The following is a 22,707-nucleotide window of genomic DNA, read 5'->3' as shown; positions in this document are numbered from 1 at the left end:
GTGTGTGATGTTTGTGTCTCTCGGCGGCGTCTCATTGTTACCTGTGTGTGATGTTTGTGTCTCTCGGCGGCGTCTCATTGTTACCTGTGTGTGATGTTTGTGTCTCTCGGCGGCGTCTCATTGTTACCTGTGTGTGATGTTTGTGTCTCTCGGCGGGTTCGATGCGTGAGGGCATGTTCTGTATGCGGTTGGTTTTGAATCGAGGCGGTCTGCTGGTAGGTGGGTTGGTGTTGCGGAGTTTCGGCATTTCGAAGATTGTATGGTTCTTATAATCATCTAATTTGTCCACCCCGCGATAGGGTGGAATGCTGCTTGACGTGGTTTGGTCATTCTTTGCATCCTGATTCCCTATTGCTGTGTTTGCTAATCATATAGGGCTTATGTTGGATGTGGTCACTAAACGGGGAATGTTTACTCTTCTTGGTTACCTGGTGTCACCTCTGGTGTGTGCAGGTGTCTGTGTTTGCCTCACTATCACTTTTTTGGCTTTAATGAGATTGGTAATTGTTCGTTATCTTCACTTTTTCATGAAACGGATATTATTTTTATCAAATTTAAGCTTAATGCCTTTAATTTTAAAAAGTCATTAACTTGATGGATTGAAGGAATGGTCAGGATTTCATAATCATTACATCTTTTTATACGATACAATTATTTACCATCAATCCCAGAGAAGTGATATTTATCGAGGCTAATAATTGTCTAATCTTATTGTTTTACATATAACTTCATTGGGTTGATAAATTAAAGTGTTAACTTCATGAATAATTGCATATCATAGCATGGTATATGAAGATTGACACTGATATACAATTATCAGACTGATGTGTTACTCTTTTAAAAACCAATTACATGTATATTGAACCTGTGCTTTGCAATAATAAATGTACAAATTGTATGCAACGTACAAGTTTAAACTTACATGTATACATGGTGCTTACGGTCGTATTCCTAAGAGATCTTTATCATGCAAAGTCCTACCAGGATATATAATCCGGACCTCCGTTTTTAAAGTCATATCCGAAAGTCTCCTGATTTTCACTCCTAATGCCGGACACTTGGCGAAGGGACAGTGACTACCTACTCTATGTTAAATGTCTTAGTTTGACAAGAATTGAATCTGGTCCTCTCGGTTACAAACCTAACGTTTCCTAACCACTAAGCTACCACTTATCGTGAAATGACAATATTCTAAGTAATTCTTTCTCGTTATTTTATTATATTTGTCATTTCGAATATCCAAAACTTTCGGCTTGAGCATCACTGAAGAGACAATATTTGCCGAATTGCGCATCTGGTGCATCAAAATTGGTACCGTATAAGTTTTACATTCTATCAACTTCTCATATTTATGTAGCAATATTCCATTATTACCGCATATGGTGTTTACATCTCTCAACTGATTCGATATGCAAGAGCTTGTTCTGTGTAAGATAAGCTTTTAAATCGAAGCAGACTGCTGACAAACAAGTTGATGGTGCAGGGGTACCAATAGTCTCGTTTAAAATCAGCATTTTGCAAATCCTGTGGTCGTTATAACGATCTAATTTGCCAACACAACCTATCAATGGGTTGCATTGAATACTGTCTGACGTGTTTCATGCCAATTATTAGGCCGTTCTTGACGCACTGAGTTTGACTACGGATAACTCCGTGTACCTGATTAAGATATAAGGCTCATGGCGGGAGTGACCGGTCGAATGCTTACTCCTCCTAGGCACATGATCCCACCTCTGGTATATCCAGGGGTCCGTGTTTGCCCAACTCTCTATTTTGTATTGCTTATAGGAGTTAAGAGATTGGTCGCTGTTCGGTATCTCCACCTTTCATAACTAGAAAATTACAGTAATATCCTTTACAATGTTTCTGTGTCTTTCTTTGTAGCCAATGGCTTTGTTGACTTTAGTGAGTTCGTTTCCATGATGTTGAAGTTCCAAAATAGCATTCATGATCCAGAAGTGGAAATGAGAGAAGCCTTTCGGGTGTTTGACAAGGATGGTAATGGATTCATTAGTGCTCAGGAACTCCAGTCCGTGATGTGCAACTTGGGGGAAAAGTTGTCAGAAGAAGATGTTAAAGAAATGATTCGTGAGGCAGATCTAGACAAGGACGGACAAGTCAACTATAACGGTAAGACTATAAGATAGAAAATCATTTACATCGTAAGGTGTTGACATTGAGCAAATCCAATATGTTAAATATAACAATGAACCGGTCAAAGAATATCACTAAAGGGCATTGCCAAAGTCTGATCGTTCAACATTAACGGTATAAGATATCAGAATTACAATTCAACTATTACGGTTAGGCTGATCACAGGATTAATTTAAACAGTATTTTATTATGATAATTCATAATTGGATCGGACAACGGGCACTGCCTATATAAGTCCTCTCCGTAGAAGGTACAAGGTCATACAAAATTTGGAATATATAAATACAGTGTTACACAAAGGATATAATATTTGATCACATGATTGAGATATATTATGTCAATGCGTAAGAATGGCCAAACCCAAACAGTGTGAAAGCAATGACACAACTTTGTATGACCTAACTGCAGATGTTGAAGTACTCAGAGGTACTGCCGTTACCTGCATGTTGCTGTGAGAGGACTCAATGAAGCTCTGCAACTTTGGTTGACAGCCAAATTTGGGCAGGGTAATGAAGTGTCCTCTGCTGATGAAGTCAAACGCCTTGGTAAGACGCAGGCAATGTACAGGGACTTCTGCTGATATATACTTTTTCCTGGACCTGGAGGAGAGAGGAACATATCTAGCGTTGATGCAAATGTGAAGACACGTTCGGCCTGTTTCTGCAGGTTGACAAAGATAACCCGGGGGATGACTTTCTTCACTAAGCTGAGTTACGATATGCCTCTTTGGTTGTTACAGTCGCTATGTTCGCCCTTGTTCTTGAAGAGGGTAACGATCTTGGCGTCTCTCATGTCCACCCCCTTTTTTCCATCACTGACAGAGAACTTCCTCGAACGAGGACAACAGGATTGTCTTCCAGTGCTTGCCAAGGTCTTGTAAAATTACATTGTTACCCAAGACTTTGTCATTGGCCTTGCTTGACTCCTCATCCAACAGTCTGTCGGAATTCCCATGGTCACGGATTGTGCTCCTTTGTTAGCTGACTCGTTTTTATGTTCATATGAAGCAGAATTTATTCAGAAACTTATATGTGAGAAGAACAAATCTCTTGCTGTGGCCTTCAATTCCACATTTAGATATATCGACGACGTTTTATCTATTAACAATAATAACTTTCATTCATATATTGATACGACAGAGTCGTCCACTTTTGCTTCTTAGATATTTTATTGACGGCAAACTAACAACTCAACTTCATGACAAACGGGATGATTTCAGCTTCTCCATCGTCAACTTCCCATATTTATGTAGCAATATTCCAATATCACCTACATATGGTGTTTACATCTCAACTGATTCGATACGCAAGATCTAGTTCTGCATATTGTCAGTTTTTAAATGGAGGCAAGCTACTGACAAACAAGTTGATTACACAGGGGTTTCAAAAGTCTTGTCTAAAGTCAGCATTTTGCAAATTCTATGGTTGTTATAAAGATCTAGTTTACCAATACTATAGGGTTATTGAACTTATATTGGTGAATATTGGCACGAGTTGGCTGTGAAAATGCACGAGTTTGCGAGTGCATTTTGACATCCAACGAGTGCCAATATTCACCTATATAAGTTAAATAACCCTTTTATTATATAGCCAAAGTATTTAGTTGTTAAATTAAATCCCCTTTCACTCAAAATACCCCCAAAATAGACGAGAATTCATCAATATTGGCATCTAAGGTGAAGGTGTGCAATAACAGCATGCATTTCGTAACTGTTCAATATTTAAACCGTCATTAATGCATGAAGCAAACTGATTGAGTGAATGGGGACATCATAATTTATGTACAGTAAAACATTTTGCTTAAGTAAATATCAAATACCGGCTCTGTCAGATTCGGAGGACCGTCGTCTGCCATTTTGGATTGTTAACGTCGTTACGGTAACGTCAATATTGAACGCTCATACTCGGAATGTTTCGGGCGCATTCAATTTACGCAATGAAAAGTTAGCGTTCAATAAATTCTCAGGATATTGAACGCTAACATCCTCTAGATTTTACGCAGACTTTATAATAGACTATTTATTAGCTATATAATAAAACCTATCATTGGGTCATATGATGGCTGGTGTGTTTCATACCAATTGTTAGACCGTTCGTAGCACACTGATTTTGATTACCTGATCAATATATAGGGCTCACGACGGGAGTGACCGGTCGACAGGGTATGTTTACTCCTCCCACCTCTGGTGTGTCCAGGGATCCGTATTTACTTAACTATCCATTTGTATTGTATTGCTGGTGGGATTCATGAGATTGATTACTGTTCGTTATCCTCACCTTTCATACACATGCATATGTCAGTTGATTCAATACGCAATAGCATACATTTTAAATCGATGTAGGCTACTGACGAATACTTTGATGTTGCAGGGTTTTCAACTGTATGATTTAAAATCAGCTTTTCGCAAATTTCATGTTCGTTATGATAATCTAAGCTATTAATGGATCGAGTGCTCCTCACGTGTTTCATTCTTACATACTGATTACATGTACTCCGTGTTCCTGATCAAGATATAGGACTCATGTTAACAGGGGATTCTTACTCCATAGCTCCCGATTCCACCTCTGGTATGTTTAGCTAAACACATGCAAAAGCGAAATAACTTTTATATGTGTTACGTTGTCAATATATGGAAATCTCTTTCCTTGGCCAAGTTTGATAGTCCTAGGCCTCACATTGTGCAAGATTTGAGCCGGGTACGATTTGAGTTTGCAGAGCCATAGCATTCCAGAAGGAATGTACTAACCTTTATTCGGTTAGCGACACACTTTCCTCCAGATGCACAAACTGATCAAATGTGATGGTCCTAGGCCTCACAGTGTGCAAGATAAGATTGCATATGGATGAAAATGAGTATTGTTAATAGGTAAAACGTCGTCGAAATAACTAAATTTCGAATTGAAGGCCATAATATTCCAATATCACCTGCATATGGTGTTTATATTTCTTACTGATTCGATACGCGCGAGTTTGATCAGTATTTATCGCAATTCACCTTTGAATTAGAACGCTTTGGCCGATATAGTATTGCGTTGTGTGACGACACAATTGAATCTGTAATACAATTGCGAAATGCAACTGAAACTCTCATTGGTCCATATGTATAAGTCCGCCCAAATTCCCTTATACGGGAGTATTCAGCATTTGAAAACATGACGGCCAGATGCTAGATGGGAAAAAAAACTTCAAAGGAAGAAAGAGAAAAAGTTGTATTCTTGTGTTGTTGTCTCATAAATTTAATATTTAAAAAAATTCCTAACATATTTTCCTACTATACTTGTGTCCAAACATACCTTCAAATATTTATTAAGCCCCATACGACCCAAAAACTTGATCACAGCTTTTGATGATTTCGTTCGTAGCCATGTTAGGTAGCCAGTCGAATCCCGGTTCATTTCCATACTGGCACAATAGCGTCTAGATGTGTACTAATACCCCAAAAATATTTTAGCTAAATAGTTTAAATAATATACCACGTACCCCAGTCCTATTAAATGATAATTATTCGAATAGCTAAACTCACGGCGATGTGGCTTTCATTAGCCAGGGGCGGCCGCGCCGGCCAGTCTCCATCTAATGAGCTTATGTAGCATTGCATTTTCGTTAATCAAGAGCTTATTTTACCTTTACAAAAACTGGTACAAAAAATGTTTTAATTTCTATTAATTGTTCGTGTTGGTAATAAATGAAGAGCGAATACATAACTTACAACCAATTTTATGAATAGATACCAATAGCAAGAGTTCGAATTGACCGGCTACCGAACATGGCTACGTCAACAAACGAAATCATTTGAAGCTGCGAGTTTTCGGGTCGTGTGTGGCTTTAATGAATATTTGAAGGTATGTTTGGACACAAGTATATAGTAGCAAAATATGTTGAAGATTTTTTTATATTGGGTTTATGAGACAGCAACACAAGAATACACCGATTTCAGGCCTCAACCGTCCGCAGCTTTTTGTGACCCGCGTACCGTAAACGGAAGGTTTTTATAAGAGGTGGATCTTTTTAAAGAGCTACACTGAATCCGCTCGAGAAAGTGGGCGGGCTGTAATCGGCCAATGAAAACTCTTGTTGTATTACATCAAACATGTCATTCAAATTGTTCAATCGTCTCATTCAATTGTGTCGTCACACAACGCAATACTATATCGGGTAAAGCGTTCTAATTCAAAGGTGAATTGCGATAACTCGAGATAGGCTACTGACAAACAAGTTGATGTCACAGGGGTTTAAACAGTTTCGCTTAAAGTCATCACTTTATAAAGTCAAATCACTGAATTTTATTATTAAGTTGGAGCAAAATGTCATTTCATAGGTATACTCAGGAAAAAACGCAGTGTTTCTGAGAAACTAGAAACACAACTTCAAAGGGAAGATAATTATGAAACGGTTACGGTTATCAGTGGTAGGGCATTCGCTTCGTAACCGGGAGGTATAGTGTGTTCGAACCCCGCTCATGACATGCCACGTCGAACCTGAGACGTAGACATACATGTGCTCTTCGACAAACGCTCGACAAAAGTGAGAATCACAGGTCTTTCAGATATGCACCTGATGCAACCTCGACTGTGTCCAGGGGTCCGTGTTTGCCCTACTCTTTATTTTGCATTCTTTATAGAAATTACGCAAATTCGAATTCATCAGTCACTATTCGATATCTTCAGCTTTTTGTGACCTTAAAAAAGGAGGTCCTGTGTCACAACAGGTGTTGGCACGTTAAAAAAAATCAATGCTATAGCCTTAAGTGCTAAGCATAGGTTTTATATGTGGTACTTCACATACACATATTCACACACACTCTCACTCACCACTATCAGGCTTCTCCACACAAAAAAATCGTCAATGTGTTCGGTACTGTACAACTGAGCGATACAAAGCTGGTACACCCCAACACTTGGTTTGTGCAATTTAGTGTCATTGTATCCACTTTTGCCCAAAGAAACCCTCTTAAAAGTTGTAAAATACAAAAATCATTCGATAGTTTATACAAGAGAAATAAAACTTAAGATTTGCTAACCAACCACTGCCCCATGATAAAAGAAAACCATTCATATATAAACTGCATTTTCTCATTATGAAAGTATATACATACATCGTATATTGATCTCGAATGGAGAAAAACAAAATTTTAACGCGAGTCTCAATATTATATTTGTATATATCCATATGTTGTGTATTCGCTTTGTGTACCCCCCCCCCTCCCCCGGACTGCATTTCATAGTAGTAGAGAAAAATAGATGAAATGTAATTGTAAGTGATACATTGGATACACTACATTGACCAATGATACCAAAATCCCTATTTTTGTGTTTGTCAATGTTTTCGAGAAGTCACCCCCCCCCCTCTTTTTTGAAAAACGATCTATGCGCCTATAATCTATTTCAATCATTGTAAATTAAAATACATATCGTAATACGAGTAACACATATGGAGCAAATTATTTTTCAGGCACCTCAGTCATACCATTTAAAAATAATTTTAATGAGTAACATATATTCCTTCTAGGACTAATGCAAGTAAAAAGTGCCTTGCAAGAAATGTAGATTAATCCCTATCTTAGCTACACAAACTTTTTTGTTTTGTATTGTGTTTTCAAAAATGAAAGTGAATTAGTGTTCCCCAAACAACGAAATAGTTTTGTAACCATTGTAGAACACTGAAGACCCCCCAGCGCCATATTATTGACACCGGTCATCCGTTCCGAGGACCCGTCACGTGACATTCACACCTGATGCTGAGCGAACCTGTCACTACCTGTTATAACGACTTAGGTCTGTCGCGGTCGGAATTCGAACCCCGGGCCTTCCGCATGCGAGGCGAACGCGGTGTATATTTATATAGTGTGCGTAAAATTTTATATTCGTGAATAACCATCGTAAACTTTCTGACAAATAAATTGTTGTCTTTGAAAAATATATAATGTTGCACTCGCACTAAATACGTCACTGATGTACGTACGTACCTAGGTGGATATTGTCGTCTGCTGTTACATGTAATATACCACATGCCGTTTCCCATTTAATCAAATGTAAAAAATAATGCTTGGATCTTCAAGGAATATATTATTTATTAAAAGAATCGTCCATCGTTATACCGAGCGAAGCTCGGACGGGCCGAAGGCCCATCCGCGAAGCAAGGCTCTAAAGGTAACACGTATGTAAAAGAAAAAAGTCAAAATCAGCAAAAGAAAAAGAGATAATCTCTATATACGTTCAGTGAAATTTTCGTGATCCATATGGGCGCCGCCATTTATTTTTTCATTACCTGCTTCAACAGTTATTCGTGTTTTATTTTGAATGCCAATAACAGAAGACTCTGACGTGCAATTCGTAATTTAAACACTCATTTTGTTCAAAGTGAATAGTATAATTATCATTGTAACAGGTTTTAGCAAATAAATACATATAAAACCGTAATACGACTAAATAGATGAACGAGTTCATGAGTTTCTGTGAATAAGAGTATACAATAAAATTACCATTTTGAATTTATTGGTTAATTTTGTTTAGTTTTAACGGCCTTTTTCATTGCATACAGAATGTATTATTGTTGTTTATATGTTTGCTTTGAAAAAGAGAAAAAAGTCGAGGCTAAATGTGATGTCACAATGCACAGTTTACGTCGCCTTGCGTTTTATTTCCCGCATTCAATGAATAGGCGGATCAAGTAAAACTGTTGTCCCCATATAAACTCCTTTAATATTGAGATGTTACTGGGTGTTTAGGGCAAGGAAATTTCATTCAAAATATATGTTTTTAAATGAATCATAATCTACCGTATTTAACGGAATTATGATTACCATTCGGGACACGGAGTTACGTACATGCTTTGCTCGGTCCAACGGTCACACCGTATACATATTATAAACTATTTAAATGTAGTTTGCCTGATATGTAATATGAATTCTCACGAATCGTCGGTTGGTGCTATTTATACATAACAACAAAAATGGCATCCGGTCTGTAAGATAGGCTTAAATTTATCCGGATTTTTATTATTATGATGATGATTTTAATAAATGTCAAAGTGTTTAAATAAATAACTATATGAGCATATATTATTTGAAAATATATTTACTACTCAAATGATTCTCGTTTCCTCTTCAACCGCCACGACCAACGCAAATTGCGTCACGATGGCGCATTTTTCAACTGATATTTTAACCCCTCTTCCATCGTCGCCCGGGATGAAACTAAGAAGAATATTGTAAGTTATTTAGTAATTTTTTAATCCATATAAAAATTATTCCGGGCGACGAGGGTAAAGGTGTTCAATTTCACAAGTTTATCAATACAAAAACCATGAAAACACCACAAATAGCTTGAAAGCCCTTACTTTATTTGATTATGTACTACTCATGCGCGTAGATGAGTTGATTTTCATATGCTTTTGAGAGTTACTATAAGTTACTCTTTTAGGAATTTGATAGGAAAATATCTGCAACACAAAAAAATGTTCCTCCATAAACGCCGGGCAGAATTTTTTGTTTTTGTTTTTTTTAATAATTTATTAATTTTTTTTGGTCACATAAATACATCAGACACTTACACAAACATACCTTTCATACATGCATACATGCTTCAATCTCCCTGTGGTTTAGGTTACTTGCTGTACAATAGTGAAAGTAATAATAGTAACAATAATACATGTACTAAAAATAATGACATGTACATGTAGTAATAATTAATCAATTGCAAAAATATTTTCCCACTTCATCCATATTTTATCTGAATTGCAGCATATTTCTCTACATGATATTTAAACTTTAAGTGGCATAGTAATCCAACAAGATTTGGTTCTTTATTCTGCATTAAACAGATAAATATGTATTGTTTAGCATACAGAATTATAAAGTTTATAGCTTTATTATTTAAAGACATTGGAATTTCACCAAATATTATATTTGACACATTAAAACCAATTCTTTCTGAAAATATTCTATATATATGAAGACTTAACTCACTCCACAATGTTTGGGTCTTATTATAAGAAGTAAAAATATGTGTTATTGTTTCAATATTACTTGTACAAAATCTACAGAGATCATTTGTTTTAACACTAATGTTTTTCAAATAATAACCAACAGGAAGAATTCTATGTAAAATTCTAAACTGTAACCACTGAACAGAAGAATCACTAGATGTTTTGAAACAAATTTTAAACACATCTTGCACTGAAATATCATCTACTCCACATGAAGATAGTTTAGTTTTCCACTTGCCCATATAAGTTGGGATATCTTCTTTTGCATTTAAAATATTGTAAATAATATTAGAACATCTTTCATGCAATAAAACTGGTTAAAAAATATAGGCATACATGGATTAACATTTTGTTTGGTTGAGTGTCTATCAATTGACAGACATTTTAAATATTTTGAAATTGGAGTAATAATGCTATTGTATTTCATTACACATACTTCTTGAAGATTGTATAAACACTGAAATTTTTTTACGGTGTGGAAGTTACAATCAGTATCAAAAAAATCTTAAACAACTTTAATCCCCTTTTCATACCATTTCTCATAAAACACAGGTTTTCCCGCAATTCTAATATTAGAATTGTACCACACTGGAATATTATGAAAATTATTTTTAATATTTGGAAGATTTTGACTAGTCTTCAAATAAACAAGATGTGTTTGTGAAACACAAATGCCCCCGATAATGGCCAATTCCGAAGATGGCCAAGGTCACAAGGGCAAATATCTTGGTACCAGTAGAAAGATCTTGTCAAAAGAAATGCTCATGTACAATATTAAAGCTCTAATATTTCACATTTAGAAGTTATGACCAATGTAAAAAAAAAAAAATAGAAGTAGGTCAAATGTCAAGGTCAAAAGGTTCAATACCAACGGAAAGGTCTTGTAACAAGGAATACTCATGCGAAATATCAAAGCTCTATCACTTACTGTTCAAAAGTTATTAGCAAGGTTAAAGTTTTCAAAAAGTAGGTCAAACTCCAAGGTCAAGGGGTCAAAAATGTTGGTACCCACGGAAAGGTCTTGTCACAAGGAATACTCATGTGAAATATCAAATCTCTATCACTTACTGTTCAAAAGTTATTAGCAAGGTTAAAGTTTCAGACAGAATGACAGAATTACAGAATGACAGACAGGACAAAAACAATATGCCCCCCGATCTTCGATCTCGGGGGCATAAAAAACCAAGCATTAAAAACATCCTTCCAAAAAACATTGCTTTTAACACGTAATTGTTCCACAATAAAACTATCTCCAAAGTCATATAATTTCTTTAAAATATCATTTCCATACATGGCAAAAAAATATTCATCCATGGTTTCTGACAGTTGGACCTAGTAAGCCTTTTAATCCAAGAGCATTTCAATGATGTAATAAAGTTGTTTATATCAACCATCTTGATACCACCCGATAAATAGTATTGTGTTATCACAGACCTTTTAACTTTATCTACACTAGATTTCCATAGGAATTCAAAAATAATTTTGTATAAATAAGAAATTGTTTCTTTCTTTGGAGTAGGAAGTGATATAAACAAATGATTCAATTTTGAAATAAGCAAGGTTTTAATGACAGTAGCCCGCCCAATGGGAGTAAGAATCCTTCTTTTCCACTGTTCAATAAGAGCAACGATTTTTGGTATTTGAATTCCGAAATTTATATCTTCAATTTCTGTAAGGTCAACTGAAAAAGTAATACCCAATAAATTAAAAGTTGTTGATCCCCAATCTAATTTCCATCTTGCATGGTGAAAAACTTCGATTTGAAAATTTCTTTGAACCAATCCAAACAATTTTTGTTTTAGAAGAATTAATCCTTAGACCAGAAAAACTGGAAAAACAATTCTATTGTATCTAGAGCTGCAAAAAGCGATTCAGGTGAACCGTCAAGGGCTAGTGAAGAATCATCTGCATATTGCGATATTTTGTGTTCTGTGTTTTCTATACATATGCCTTTTATACTTTTGTTTTGTTTAATTAATATTGCAAGAATTTCTGCACATAGGATGAATAAATAAGGTGCAATGGGATCCCCCCTGCCTACATCCCCTTTGTATATCAAACTGTTCAGAGAAAAAGCCACTCTGTAAAACTGAGGCTCTGAAATTTGTGTTTAAGATCTTTATCCATTGAATAAAGTTTTCCCCAAAACCAAAATACTTTAAAACTTTATATATGAATGACCATGACCTTTTCAAAATCAATGAGAACTAGAAGGCCTGGGATATTATTTCTTTCAGTGTATGACATAATATCATAGATAAATCGAGTATTCTCCCCTATATATCTACCTTTTAAAAAACCAGACTGTGTATCGGATATTATATAATCCAAAACTTGTTTAATTCTAAAGCTGAGACAACCAGATATAATTTTGTATAATACATTTAAAAGTGTAATTGGTCGCCAGTTTTTTAAAAACTGTCTTGGTTTATTCTCTTTAGGTAAGCATGAAATGATTCCTAGTCTTTGCGAAATAGGAAGTTCCCTCTTATGATATATACAATTAATAGCTTAACAACATAATATTTAATGTCATTCCAAAAATGTTTAAAGAATTCAGTTGTATAACCATCACTACCAGGGGATTTGTTGTTTTACATATTTTTTAATACTTTAAGAACCTCTGCTTCTTATTATAATCCTCCAGTTTTTTGGTTGCATGTATATCTAACTTAGGAGAATTGTAATCTGAGATGATGCTTTCCAGGTCGACAGGCTTCATAATATTTCTTGACACCTTCTAATATATTGTAAATTGTACCAGTATCCAACTGATTTTTTTTTTTGGATAGTTTTATTTAAATAATTTCGGGATTCTAAATTACAAAAGTATTTTGAAGGTTTTTCCCCTTCCTCTATCCAACGTGCACGAGACCGGGCAGAATTTGGCCAAAATCGTACCTACTCCTTTTAAATTAAAAAGACATTAACTTCTTCCCAACTTCACTATTTCAGATGTTAGATACTGGTAGATAACAGGAAAGACTTGAGATGTATGAATGAATTTTTATACACTATTACACGATTTGAGTAATTTCCTTTTTTAAAATAAACATAAGATGATGATGGTGATACACAAGACCCTGCTCCAAAAAAAAAAAAAAATCCTGAGTCTAGATAAGCAAGAGAATTCTAGTAATAGAATTGGAAGCGGATACATAGCTAAAATGTAAGAAGGGGGAGGGGAAAGCGTACTGTCATTTAGGGGGAAATTCTATACGAGGGCGGTTTTTCCTAGGGGGGGGGGATTTGGCCCGGGTTAATTCTTCCTAAGGGGGAATTCTATGCCAGGCCCATCTTTCCGGGGGAAATGTCTATCCCGGACCCGTTTTTCCGGGGGGTGGGGGTGGGTCTATACTACAACACCGGTGAAGGGCATCATATATAGGCCTATATTCGACGCTTACGGTCATTAAGCAGTGAGGGTTCTTTAGCGTGCCACACCTACTGTGACACGGGACATCCGTTTTTAAGGTAATCTCCAAGGACCCATGACATACACAACTGATGCCGAGCGTTTGGCGATGGAACTGTCACTACCTGTTTTAACGACTAAGGTCTGTCGCGGCAGGGATTCAATCCCCGACCATCCGCATACGGGGCGAACGAAATCTTAGAAAATTTTCTCTACTCCAATATTTATTTGAGAAAAAGTAAATGCATGTTCATGAAGTTCTCTACCTAATTGTGAAATGCATGGTTCCAGGGGTTCAGGACCAAGGGCGAAGCCTATATGATCATATAGTACAAAATGTATTAAATCTTTAAAAAAAATAAGATAAATGTTTATTCGGTATATACATACATACAAACATACATACATAAATACCCAGGATAACCCATGAAAGCTAGATAGTTTATTTCCAATGGGGTCCTTTGATGCACGGATGTTTGCGCTAAATCTAAATATCTTGGAATAGTCTTTCCCAGGCCGGATTCTTCTTGAAAGCTACAAAAAACACCTATGCGAACAAGCACAAAAAGCTAAGTTCGGATAATAAGAAATATACAATTTAATCCACCAGTGTTAGCTTGATCTCTTCGACAAAGTAGTTTTACCATTTCTAAATTACGGATGTGAAATATGGGGGTTATTAAAACTTATAGACAATAGAATGTATTCCCCTTAATATATTTTCGCTTGAAAAGCTCCACGTCGTCTTTTATGGTATACTTACATGTATGTTGAGACAGGACGTTTTTCTATTTATATTAATGTGTATACGGGAATTTCATATTGGGTCAATTTAAGGTCACACCACGAAAACAAAATTATACAAATATCTATGTACATACTACCTAAAGTGCACAGTTGAAGAGTCATGGTTTGAATGTAATTTTAAACACGTGTGGACTTAGTAATATATGATATAAAGAAGGCAAAGTAAATAACAAATGCAGTGAACAAACTCTTGGATAAATATTTAATGGAACATGGAACATTGAATTGTTTTATATTCAGAATTTTATACTTTAGGTAGTATTTTCTTCAAGTACCTCAATACCATTGGGTTACAAACTTCCCTAGAAGTGCCTCACAACTTTTAGCCAATCAGAAAGCAGTAAAACTGTCACGTGAACCTTTTGCCATTTGCAACTTCTTCGAATGTCTCATTGCTTTGTGGCATTTTTTGTGCGCCACGTTTTTGATGTTATTAGTTTTCTTTAGCTGTATATTGGCTTGGATCAATTTGTGTAATTTACATGTTGACTTGCTCATTTTCAAACCTAGTCAGTAGTAAACAGTGGTCCCAGCCAATTGATTTTGTATATTTTAGTCTATTATGTCATTTAATTGATAAATGGCATGTTCAATAAAAAGTGTTTTATATTTCATTGGTTATTCAGTAACAAAAACTGCTATGAAATGCCAGACCTTTTTCTCATATGGGTTTTCTATATTAAAATTGTTGAATATAAATCAGTTTACATTCGGTTACATATTTGGAACACCCCCCCCCCCCCCAAAAAAAAAAAACCTCACTCACAAACAACTCAAAAATTTCGTATCACAAATCCTCGTCTACTAGTAGAGGTTGACAGCTGGTCTAGTACAGTGTAAGACTCTGTGTTCTATGTAACGAATCAAATATTGTTGACGAATTTCATGATTTAGCTTGCCATTACAACCTATCTTTAGGTCAAATGCTGTCGGATTTGTTAGGCTGTTCTTGGCACACTGATTTTGCCTACGGATTACTACGGTTACCTGATCAAGGTATAGGGCTCACAGTGGGTGTGAATTGTCGACAGGGGATGTTTATCCCCCCCCCCACCTCTGGTGTATCCAGGTGTACCCTAACCCCGTATTTGAGTTATGAGATCGATCACTGTTCGTTATCTTCACTTTTCATTGAAGTGCAGTACGCTGGATATAGGAAATGTAATAAAATTATGTCATCCAGTAACATTAAAACAATTTCTAAAAAAAACTTATGTTCATAATATAAGATAAGCTGTCCTTCTTAACACAATATATTATACATTTTGTATATGTATCCACATGAAATTCAATGTATTTGTTCTTTTTTCTGCCGTATTGTTTATTTATCCAACGCTTTATTCCTCTCATGGTATGTTTCATTCAAAGAAAAAGTATTTGATGTATCTCATCAGAAAGAAAACTCCCCCCTTACAAATATCAGTAATATATGTAAATATTGTAGACATATAGTAGAATGACATGCGTTCTGTTGTGTAAAGATTTATTGCACGTTTTGTTGTGTAAGTTTCATGTGCATGACATTAATTACCCATTAACTTCCTCCGTTTATTTAATTATACCCCCCGCAACAAGTTGTGGGGGGGGGGGGTATACTGGAATCGGGTTGTCCGTCTGTCCGTCCGTCCGTCCGTCTGTAGACGCAATGGTTTCCGGACTCTAAAGCATTATCCTTTCCACCTACCGTCACCATATCATACATATGGACTACCCATGGGATGAAGATGTTCCCTATGGATTTTGGGGTCAAAAGGTCAAAGGTCAAGCGCACTGGACATCGAAGTAGCAATATGGTTTCCGGGCTCTAAAGCGTTATCCTTTCCACCTACAGTCACCATATCATACATATGGACTACCCATGGGATGAAGATGTTCCCTATCGATTTTGGGGTCAAAAGGTCAAAGGTCACATGCACTGGACATCGAAGTAGCAATATGGTTCGGTTTGTCATGCCATTTGTTTTTTACACTCAGAAAAGAGGTAGTTTATACCTATTACCAACACCCTTTGGGAGATTGGGGTAAGCGGGGGGTATTCTTAGTGAGCATTGCTCACAGTACCTCTTGTTAAGGTCTTCCGTCTCCTGCGGAAGACCTTACTATTATTGTTCGCGTTCTTCTTCTTCATTATTATTATTAAGGTCTTCCGTCTCCTGCGGAAGACCTTACTATTATTGTTCGCGTTCTTCTTCTTCATTATTATTATTAAGGTCTTCCGTCTCCTGCGGAAGACCTTACTATTATTGTTCGCGTTCTTCTTCTTCATTATTAAGGTCTTCCGTCTCCTGCGGAAGACCTTACTATTATTGTTCGCGTTCTTCTTCTTCATTATTATTATTATTATTATTTTCCTTGGTAGTACACGCGTTTTTCTCAGCCATTTCTCGATCGATTTTCACGAAATTTTCAGGAAAGATGTCTTTTGGTGACGAGACTTTGCTTGCAAAATTTCGTGCTTGACGTCACTTCCGGTCAGGAGTTATCTCTCTTTTAGTGACTTTTTGAAGGGCCTTGTTGTCCACACATCTCCTCCGTTAGTTTTGAAGCTAGAGTCTTGAAATTTCTACACAAGATAGAGTAAACATTTTAGAAAATTTGTGGGGGATTCGATTTTACCGGACGCGATTTGCCTAAACGCTCGCCTGGACCTGAAAAAATGGATGCCAAAAATTTTCGCCGATTTCGGCGATTTTTGACCTTTGATCTCCAATATCTTTTTTCTTGCAAATATTTTGTTAAGACATGTAGAACAAAAGTTGTGCACATTTACGAGATCTTTTCGAAAATATCAAGATTTAGGGGTTAGCCCCTTCAATTAGGGATCTAGAAGGGCTCAAAGTCTACATCAAATATCTCAAAAATCGTTACTATTTTGGTATAAGTCAAAGAACAAAAAATGTTCATCTCAACAATCCAAATCTATTCATATAAAAATTTAGGTCATATGTTACGTAATAAGGGATTTTAAGGGCCAAAACCATAAAATTTTTACCCCTTGTATCTCGAAAACGACAAATATTTTGAAAAGCAATAAAAAACAAAAGTTGTTCAGAATGATGATCTGAACAATATGCATATTTCGTTTTTGCCCTATGTGGCCCCGTTAGGGAGCTACAGTTTGGCCCCTAAAAATTACTTCTAGAAATAACTCGAGAACGGTAAAGAATTTCTAAATACTTGTTGAACAAAAAATGTTTGAAATGTCATGACCTTTCTTACGATATCAAGCAAAAGGGGCTGACCCTTTAAATTAGGGGCCCAGAAGGGTCCAAAGGTTTATGAGAATATCTCAGAAACTATTAATATTTTGTAATAAGTCATTGAAGCGGAAATGTTCATCTCAACGAGCTTGATCTTATCAAATCAAAAAGTAGGTCATATGTTACGTAATTAGAGATTTTAAGGGCCAAAATCGTAAATATTTGACGCCTCATATCTTTAAAACGACATATTTTTGGAAAAGCATTATTGAACAAAAGTTGTTCAATGTGTCATAACCTATCGATCAATATCAAAAAATGGGTCTGTGGGCCTCATGGCTCGCCTGTAGAGTCGATTTTTGTCGATATCAGTCGATTTCAAAAACTTGTAACTGGTAAATATTTTGTAAGGACATATTGAACAAAAGTTGTTCAGTTTATCGAGATCTATCGATTGATATCAAGAAATAGGCCTATGGTCCTAATGGCTCGCCTGTAGAGTCGATTTTTTGTCAATATCGGTCGATCTCAATAACTTTTTACAGGTAAATATTTTGTAAAGACATATAGAACTAAAGTTGTTGAGTCTATAGAGGGCTAACAAATGACATCAAGAAATAGGCCCGCGGGCCTTATGGCTCGCCTGGAGAGTCGAATTTCAAACGAATTTCACCGCAACTTTGCTTCAGAAGCTTATGATATGAAAAATTGATTATATCTAAAGTGTCTTAAAGTCGGAAACTAAATTGGGACTCATTTGTCTTTTTTTTTTTTTAACTCCGAGTGCATCAACAAATCGGACGGAAGACCTACTCGTTGCTCGCAACGAGATCGTGTCTAGTTATTATTGTTATTTGAATGACAATTATCAGTTCACTGCAAGGGGTATTTCTTCTTTTTTCAGAGTTTGTGAAATTGATGGTAAACAAGATGTGACGTACAGGGCAGCAGAGATTCTCACCAGAGCATTCCTTGATATATGTAGGAGATGAAGCTTTTCATTCCAAGTCCCTTGTAACAGAAATGTCTTTGTTTTTCATTGCGAGGCATATAACAAATGCATATTCTTATATACATGTATGTTAATAAGTAATTTACATTATGTTTTTGCCCTGGTTTGGATTTCTCGAGAAAAAAATCTCAAACTTAATTTGAGCTTTCTTTTATTTCAGCAGAATCTCATACTTAAGTTCAACATTCGACATCACCCCCCCCCCCCTTTCAGAAATCCAGTCCACTACTGAAAATCAATGTAGAAATACCGATATTCTTTATTTGCAATTTACATAAAATTTCCTTGGACAGAAGAAGAATTTCAAATTTGAGGACATGAAAATAATACATAATGAAGAAATACGTTATGTTAACTAAATCTAAGTGCAATTGTAGATCTATAGAAAAGATCCAGATCGGTTAAATCATGATGCACGGTTTGACGTAGTATATCTATTAGGTGAGATTGATGGTTTCATGGAAGTCATTTTGAAATTAGAAATGTTGACTCGGTGATGCTCGACTTGTTCTATAGCTAATATTTTTCATAGTTCACCATTAATGCCACCTTGTCGATATCGCCACGTATTTAGATTACATACACTACGGTTTCATTATTTTCCGTAGGCATCAAATTTCGCGTTTTTGCTAACAATAAAAAGTTTGTTGGTATGTTAATTCATTGACAGCAAAACTTATGTTCTTTCTTTTTATATAAACTGCGCTTTGTTGATCACCTGAATTCTTGGGTTTCTCAACCACGATAACAACAAATAATAATGTACAACGAATAACGATGAAGCTACTATGTAACCCTAATGACTCGGCATTTCAATTTTACAGAAATGATAAAATGGTACTAACTTTTGTTTTGTTGACCTAATATTGTAAAATACATTCATGTTTACATTCACGAAGTACTTGTATATGTAACAAGTACGGGTCATTGAGGATGTAGTCAAACACAGAAATGGAGGAATTTAGGTAAATATGATATAATGAATACTTGCTTTCATATCGTAACAAATTGAGCATTGTATATAGGAAGGGGTGCTAACCTTGTTAAAGTAATGCTTGACGCCTTTAGAGTTCGACGACGTGAAAAAATCCAGTGCAAAGGAAGTTGGAGGTTTGAGTAGTAGATGTTCTCGTAATCTTTTGTTTCATCATTGGTCATCCTTCAGGAGACTATAGATACCAAGGCATTGTCCATATTTATGCTGGATAACGAAATATTTGTCATCAATGTTTTACTTCAACAAAAATAACCAATTTATACTTATTTGGGGAATTTCTCTTGAAATAAAAACGGAAAAATCTGTTCAGAGTTCGTCTATCTGAGCTGAAGCTCAACTGATTTTTTATCGTCAAGTCCTCTATCTTGTAAACATTTAACATACTTTGTGGTGCATTGATATCCATGAAACATGTTGCAAAGTATCCTTGGGTATAGGGGATACACGTGTGCTCAACTGAAGGAAAATGTCCTCTTGCAAGAGGAGGTAATTAGAAAGTAGGATGGGATGTTTAATTTCTTATATCATGAATATTTCAAGTTGGTTCAAACCATGACCTACATGCCTATGAAGGAGCCACAATTTGAATTTACAGCTTTAAAATCCGTTTTACATAGCAACACTCTTAACATTTTCTTTGAACCATCATTACAATTTGTCAACCTAATATGGAAGCAGTCTCATGTAGTGTTCATAGAAACTCTTTACACCCATCAACCTTTTGAAAATACGAGTATGTATTTGGAAACCTAGTGGGGAAAATGTTAAGTAGTTCTTGAACATGATTTTAATTTCAATGACAAATATAAGTTTGGGGGGAAATGTTTATAGCATGATACATGTATTATTTTCCTCAATTTTATAATACCCAAACTCTTTAATTTCCTATGATGAAAACATTTTTTTCTCTCAAAACTTATATATAAGATGTGTTCGGAACATGAAATGAGAATTGCACTCTTATCAAATCACACATAAAGTTATACTTTAAAGACAGCAACAGCATTTAGTGAAAAACATGTTAACATCAATGAAATGATGTGGAACTAAGATTCTAAGTTCACACAGAGAACATTTGTAATGTATTATTTGCATTTTACTAGATATGATACAATCTTGTACTTGAGACAGCAATTACCATGATTAAAACTTAGTTGTGTTCGTGTTTTAGGGTGGCCAGGTAGCGTTGTGGTTTAACACACTGGATTCTAAGAAAAGAGAAAAACATGCTTCATTGTCACTGTTACGCTCAGTGGTTGTATGTAACCTGTGGGTTTCATCCGGGTACTCGGATTTCCTCTCCCATAAATAACCTATTCGCGGAATGTTTTGAGCAGGCGAAAGGCATCAATTTAAAGGGACATGGACACGGTTGAGTTAAAAATGTTGTGTCCCCCCCCCCCATTTTTATTGTTTACAGTGCTTAACTAACATATTCTTATGGTTAACCAAAATTTGAATATCAGTTTTTGTGTTACAAGTGAGCTGCACATCCACAATTGTTTGTTATGTAAACAAGGCTTGTGCCATGTTTTTGTTTACATATAGATTGCCTGATAGAAAATAACATGTTTAAAACAAATGAGATGTGCTAAATACTCGAAACTATTAAATAATGTTCAGAAATAACTTGTAAATTGCCATTTGATTTTATCAATGGCTTCCTCCATGGATTTGGGTCTGGACATTGCAGCATGTTGACCAGCTTTATCGCAGCAACCTTGACAAAATCGCCATATCACTTGCGAATATACATGCTCTTCATGTAAACCACGGAAAGCTTTCATTGCTAAAAATAATAGTTGTCTGCCCAATCTTCAAGTTTTTCTGTCGAGTTCTGATGAACTCCCATAAACTGGATTTGAAGAGTTTCTGGTAGGTCCAAAGTTAAAACGTTTTTCTAGTTTGCGAACTAATTCAAAATAGTCTCTGCTCACAATACTAGTGTTAAACTCGCTGGCCTTTCCATCAAGACACCAACATAACTGATCTTTGCGTTCTGTAGCCGTCCAGTGAGACACTTCTGCATATCTACTGAATTTAACAAAAAAGGCTTCACAGTTAGTGGTCCTATCTTTTGGCAGATATACTGGTTTTGTTTCGTGTCGCCTCTGATTCTCTGTAGCTGTCGTTCGGCGTCACACAAAAGTTGGCGACAACTGAGGCGAAGGCATAGTACGCCTATATGTATGGGAAGACAAATTTCTGACATTCTCTGTAAGCTGTCCACTGCCATCATTTCCAGAGACTGCAGATGTACTTTGCCCCTGTCTACACCTGGATAGCTTGGTGGATTGAAAGATACAGGCCCTCGTTGCATTGTAAATGTTTGATCAGGTTCACGTTTATTTTCGTGTTTGACCTGGTAATTTATGCGACTCTGATGTGAGGGTAGGGATGGTGTCCTTCTTGGTTCAGCTAGTGGGGTTGCTGTATAAGGAAAATTAAATCTTGACGTTCGTTGTCACGTGTTTTATTTCCATACGGGTAGACTCCATACAATTCATATCCTCATGACTGTCGTAAATATGGGCTGAACTGTTCACCATATATTCCGTTAGATGTCAATAACTGATGGTTCAAACTCTACACAATCCAATAGTTCTGGAGTTATTTTCATTCTAGGAATAGTAACAAAGACCTCTTTTGTGGTGTGACCTTGTTTTCTCAGTTCCCATATCCGGTCAGCCAACACCTGACCAACGCCTGGTAGGATTCTCAAATTTTCATAGGCACAGATGTTGATGTTTACTCTAAAGGAACTTCATCTCGAGCTAGACATCATGATATTGGAGGGATGATACCCGATGGGTGTGGTCATAATGACACGAGGGAGCGTAGCTCCCAAGTGTCATTATGACCACGCCCATCGGGTATCTGCACATAATCAACAATATTATATGGGGTAAGTGACGTGTACCATAGTTTACTATTATTCATTATATTTTATTATAGGAAGCGCGGCCGCCTGTTTACAATATGATGCCAATTGTTATGTCTTTACATTACACTTTGTACACCATATATTTCTATCATAACGACTTTCTATCACCGAAAAATGTATGTTTATTATTTGTTTTTAAAAGGTCGTTTTTAAAGTGCATATAAATGTTTGGACTGTTGGTTTTGATATTTT

General features: G+C 36.0%; 1 protein-coding gene across 1 annotated transcript in view; it reads left to right on the top strand.

Annotated features, from left to right (window-relative positions):
* LOC130054689 (calmodulin-beta-like) overlaps window positions 1-19,874 on the top strand; it is a 45,613-nt gene extending 25,739 nt beyond the window's left edge. Inside the window, exons 4-5 of the mRNA XM_056165204.1 lie at window positions 1,885-2,130; window positions 18,467-19,874. Of these exons, the coding sequence (XP_056021179.1) occupies window positions 1,885-2,130; window positions 18,467-18,498 (278 nt within the window). The 3' untranslated portion in view covers window positions 18,499-19,874. The remainder of the gene's footprint in view (window positions 1-1,884; window positions 2,131-18,466) is intronic.
* The last annotated feature ends 2,833 nt before the right edge of the window (window positions 19,875-22,707 follow it).

Source organism: Ostrea edulis, chromosome 5 (genome assembly GCF_947568905.1).
Source record: "Ostrea edulis chromosome 5, xbOstEdul1.1, whole genome shotgun sequence".
In the NCBI taxonomy this organism is placed as follows: domain Eukaryota; kingdom Metazoa; phylum Mollusca; class Bivalvia; order Ostreida; family Ostreidae; genus Ostrea; species Ostrea edulis.
Note: the sequence above shows the minus strand (reverse complement) of the source record. Positions and strands in the feature narration are given on the sequence as shown.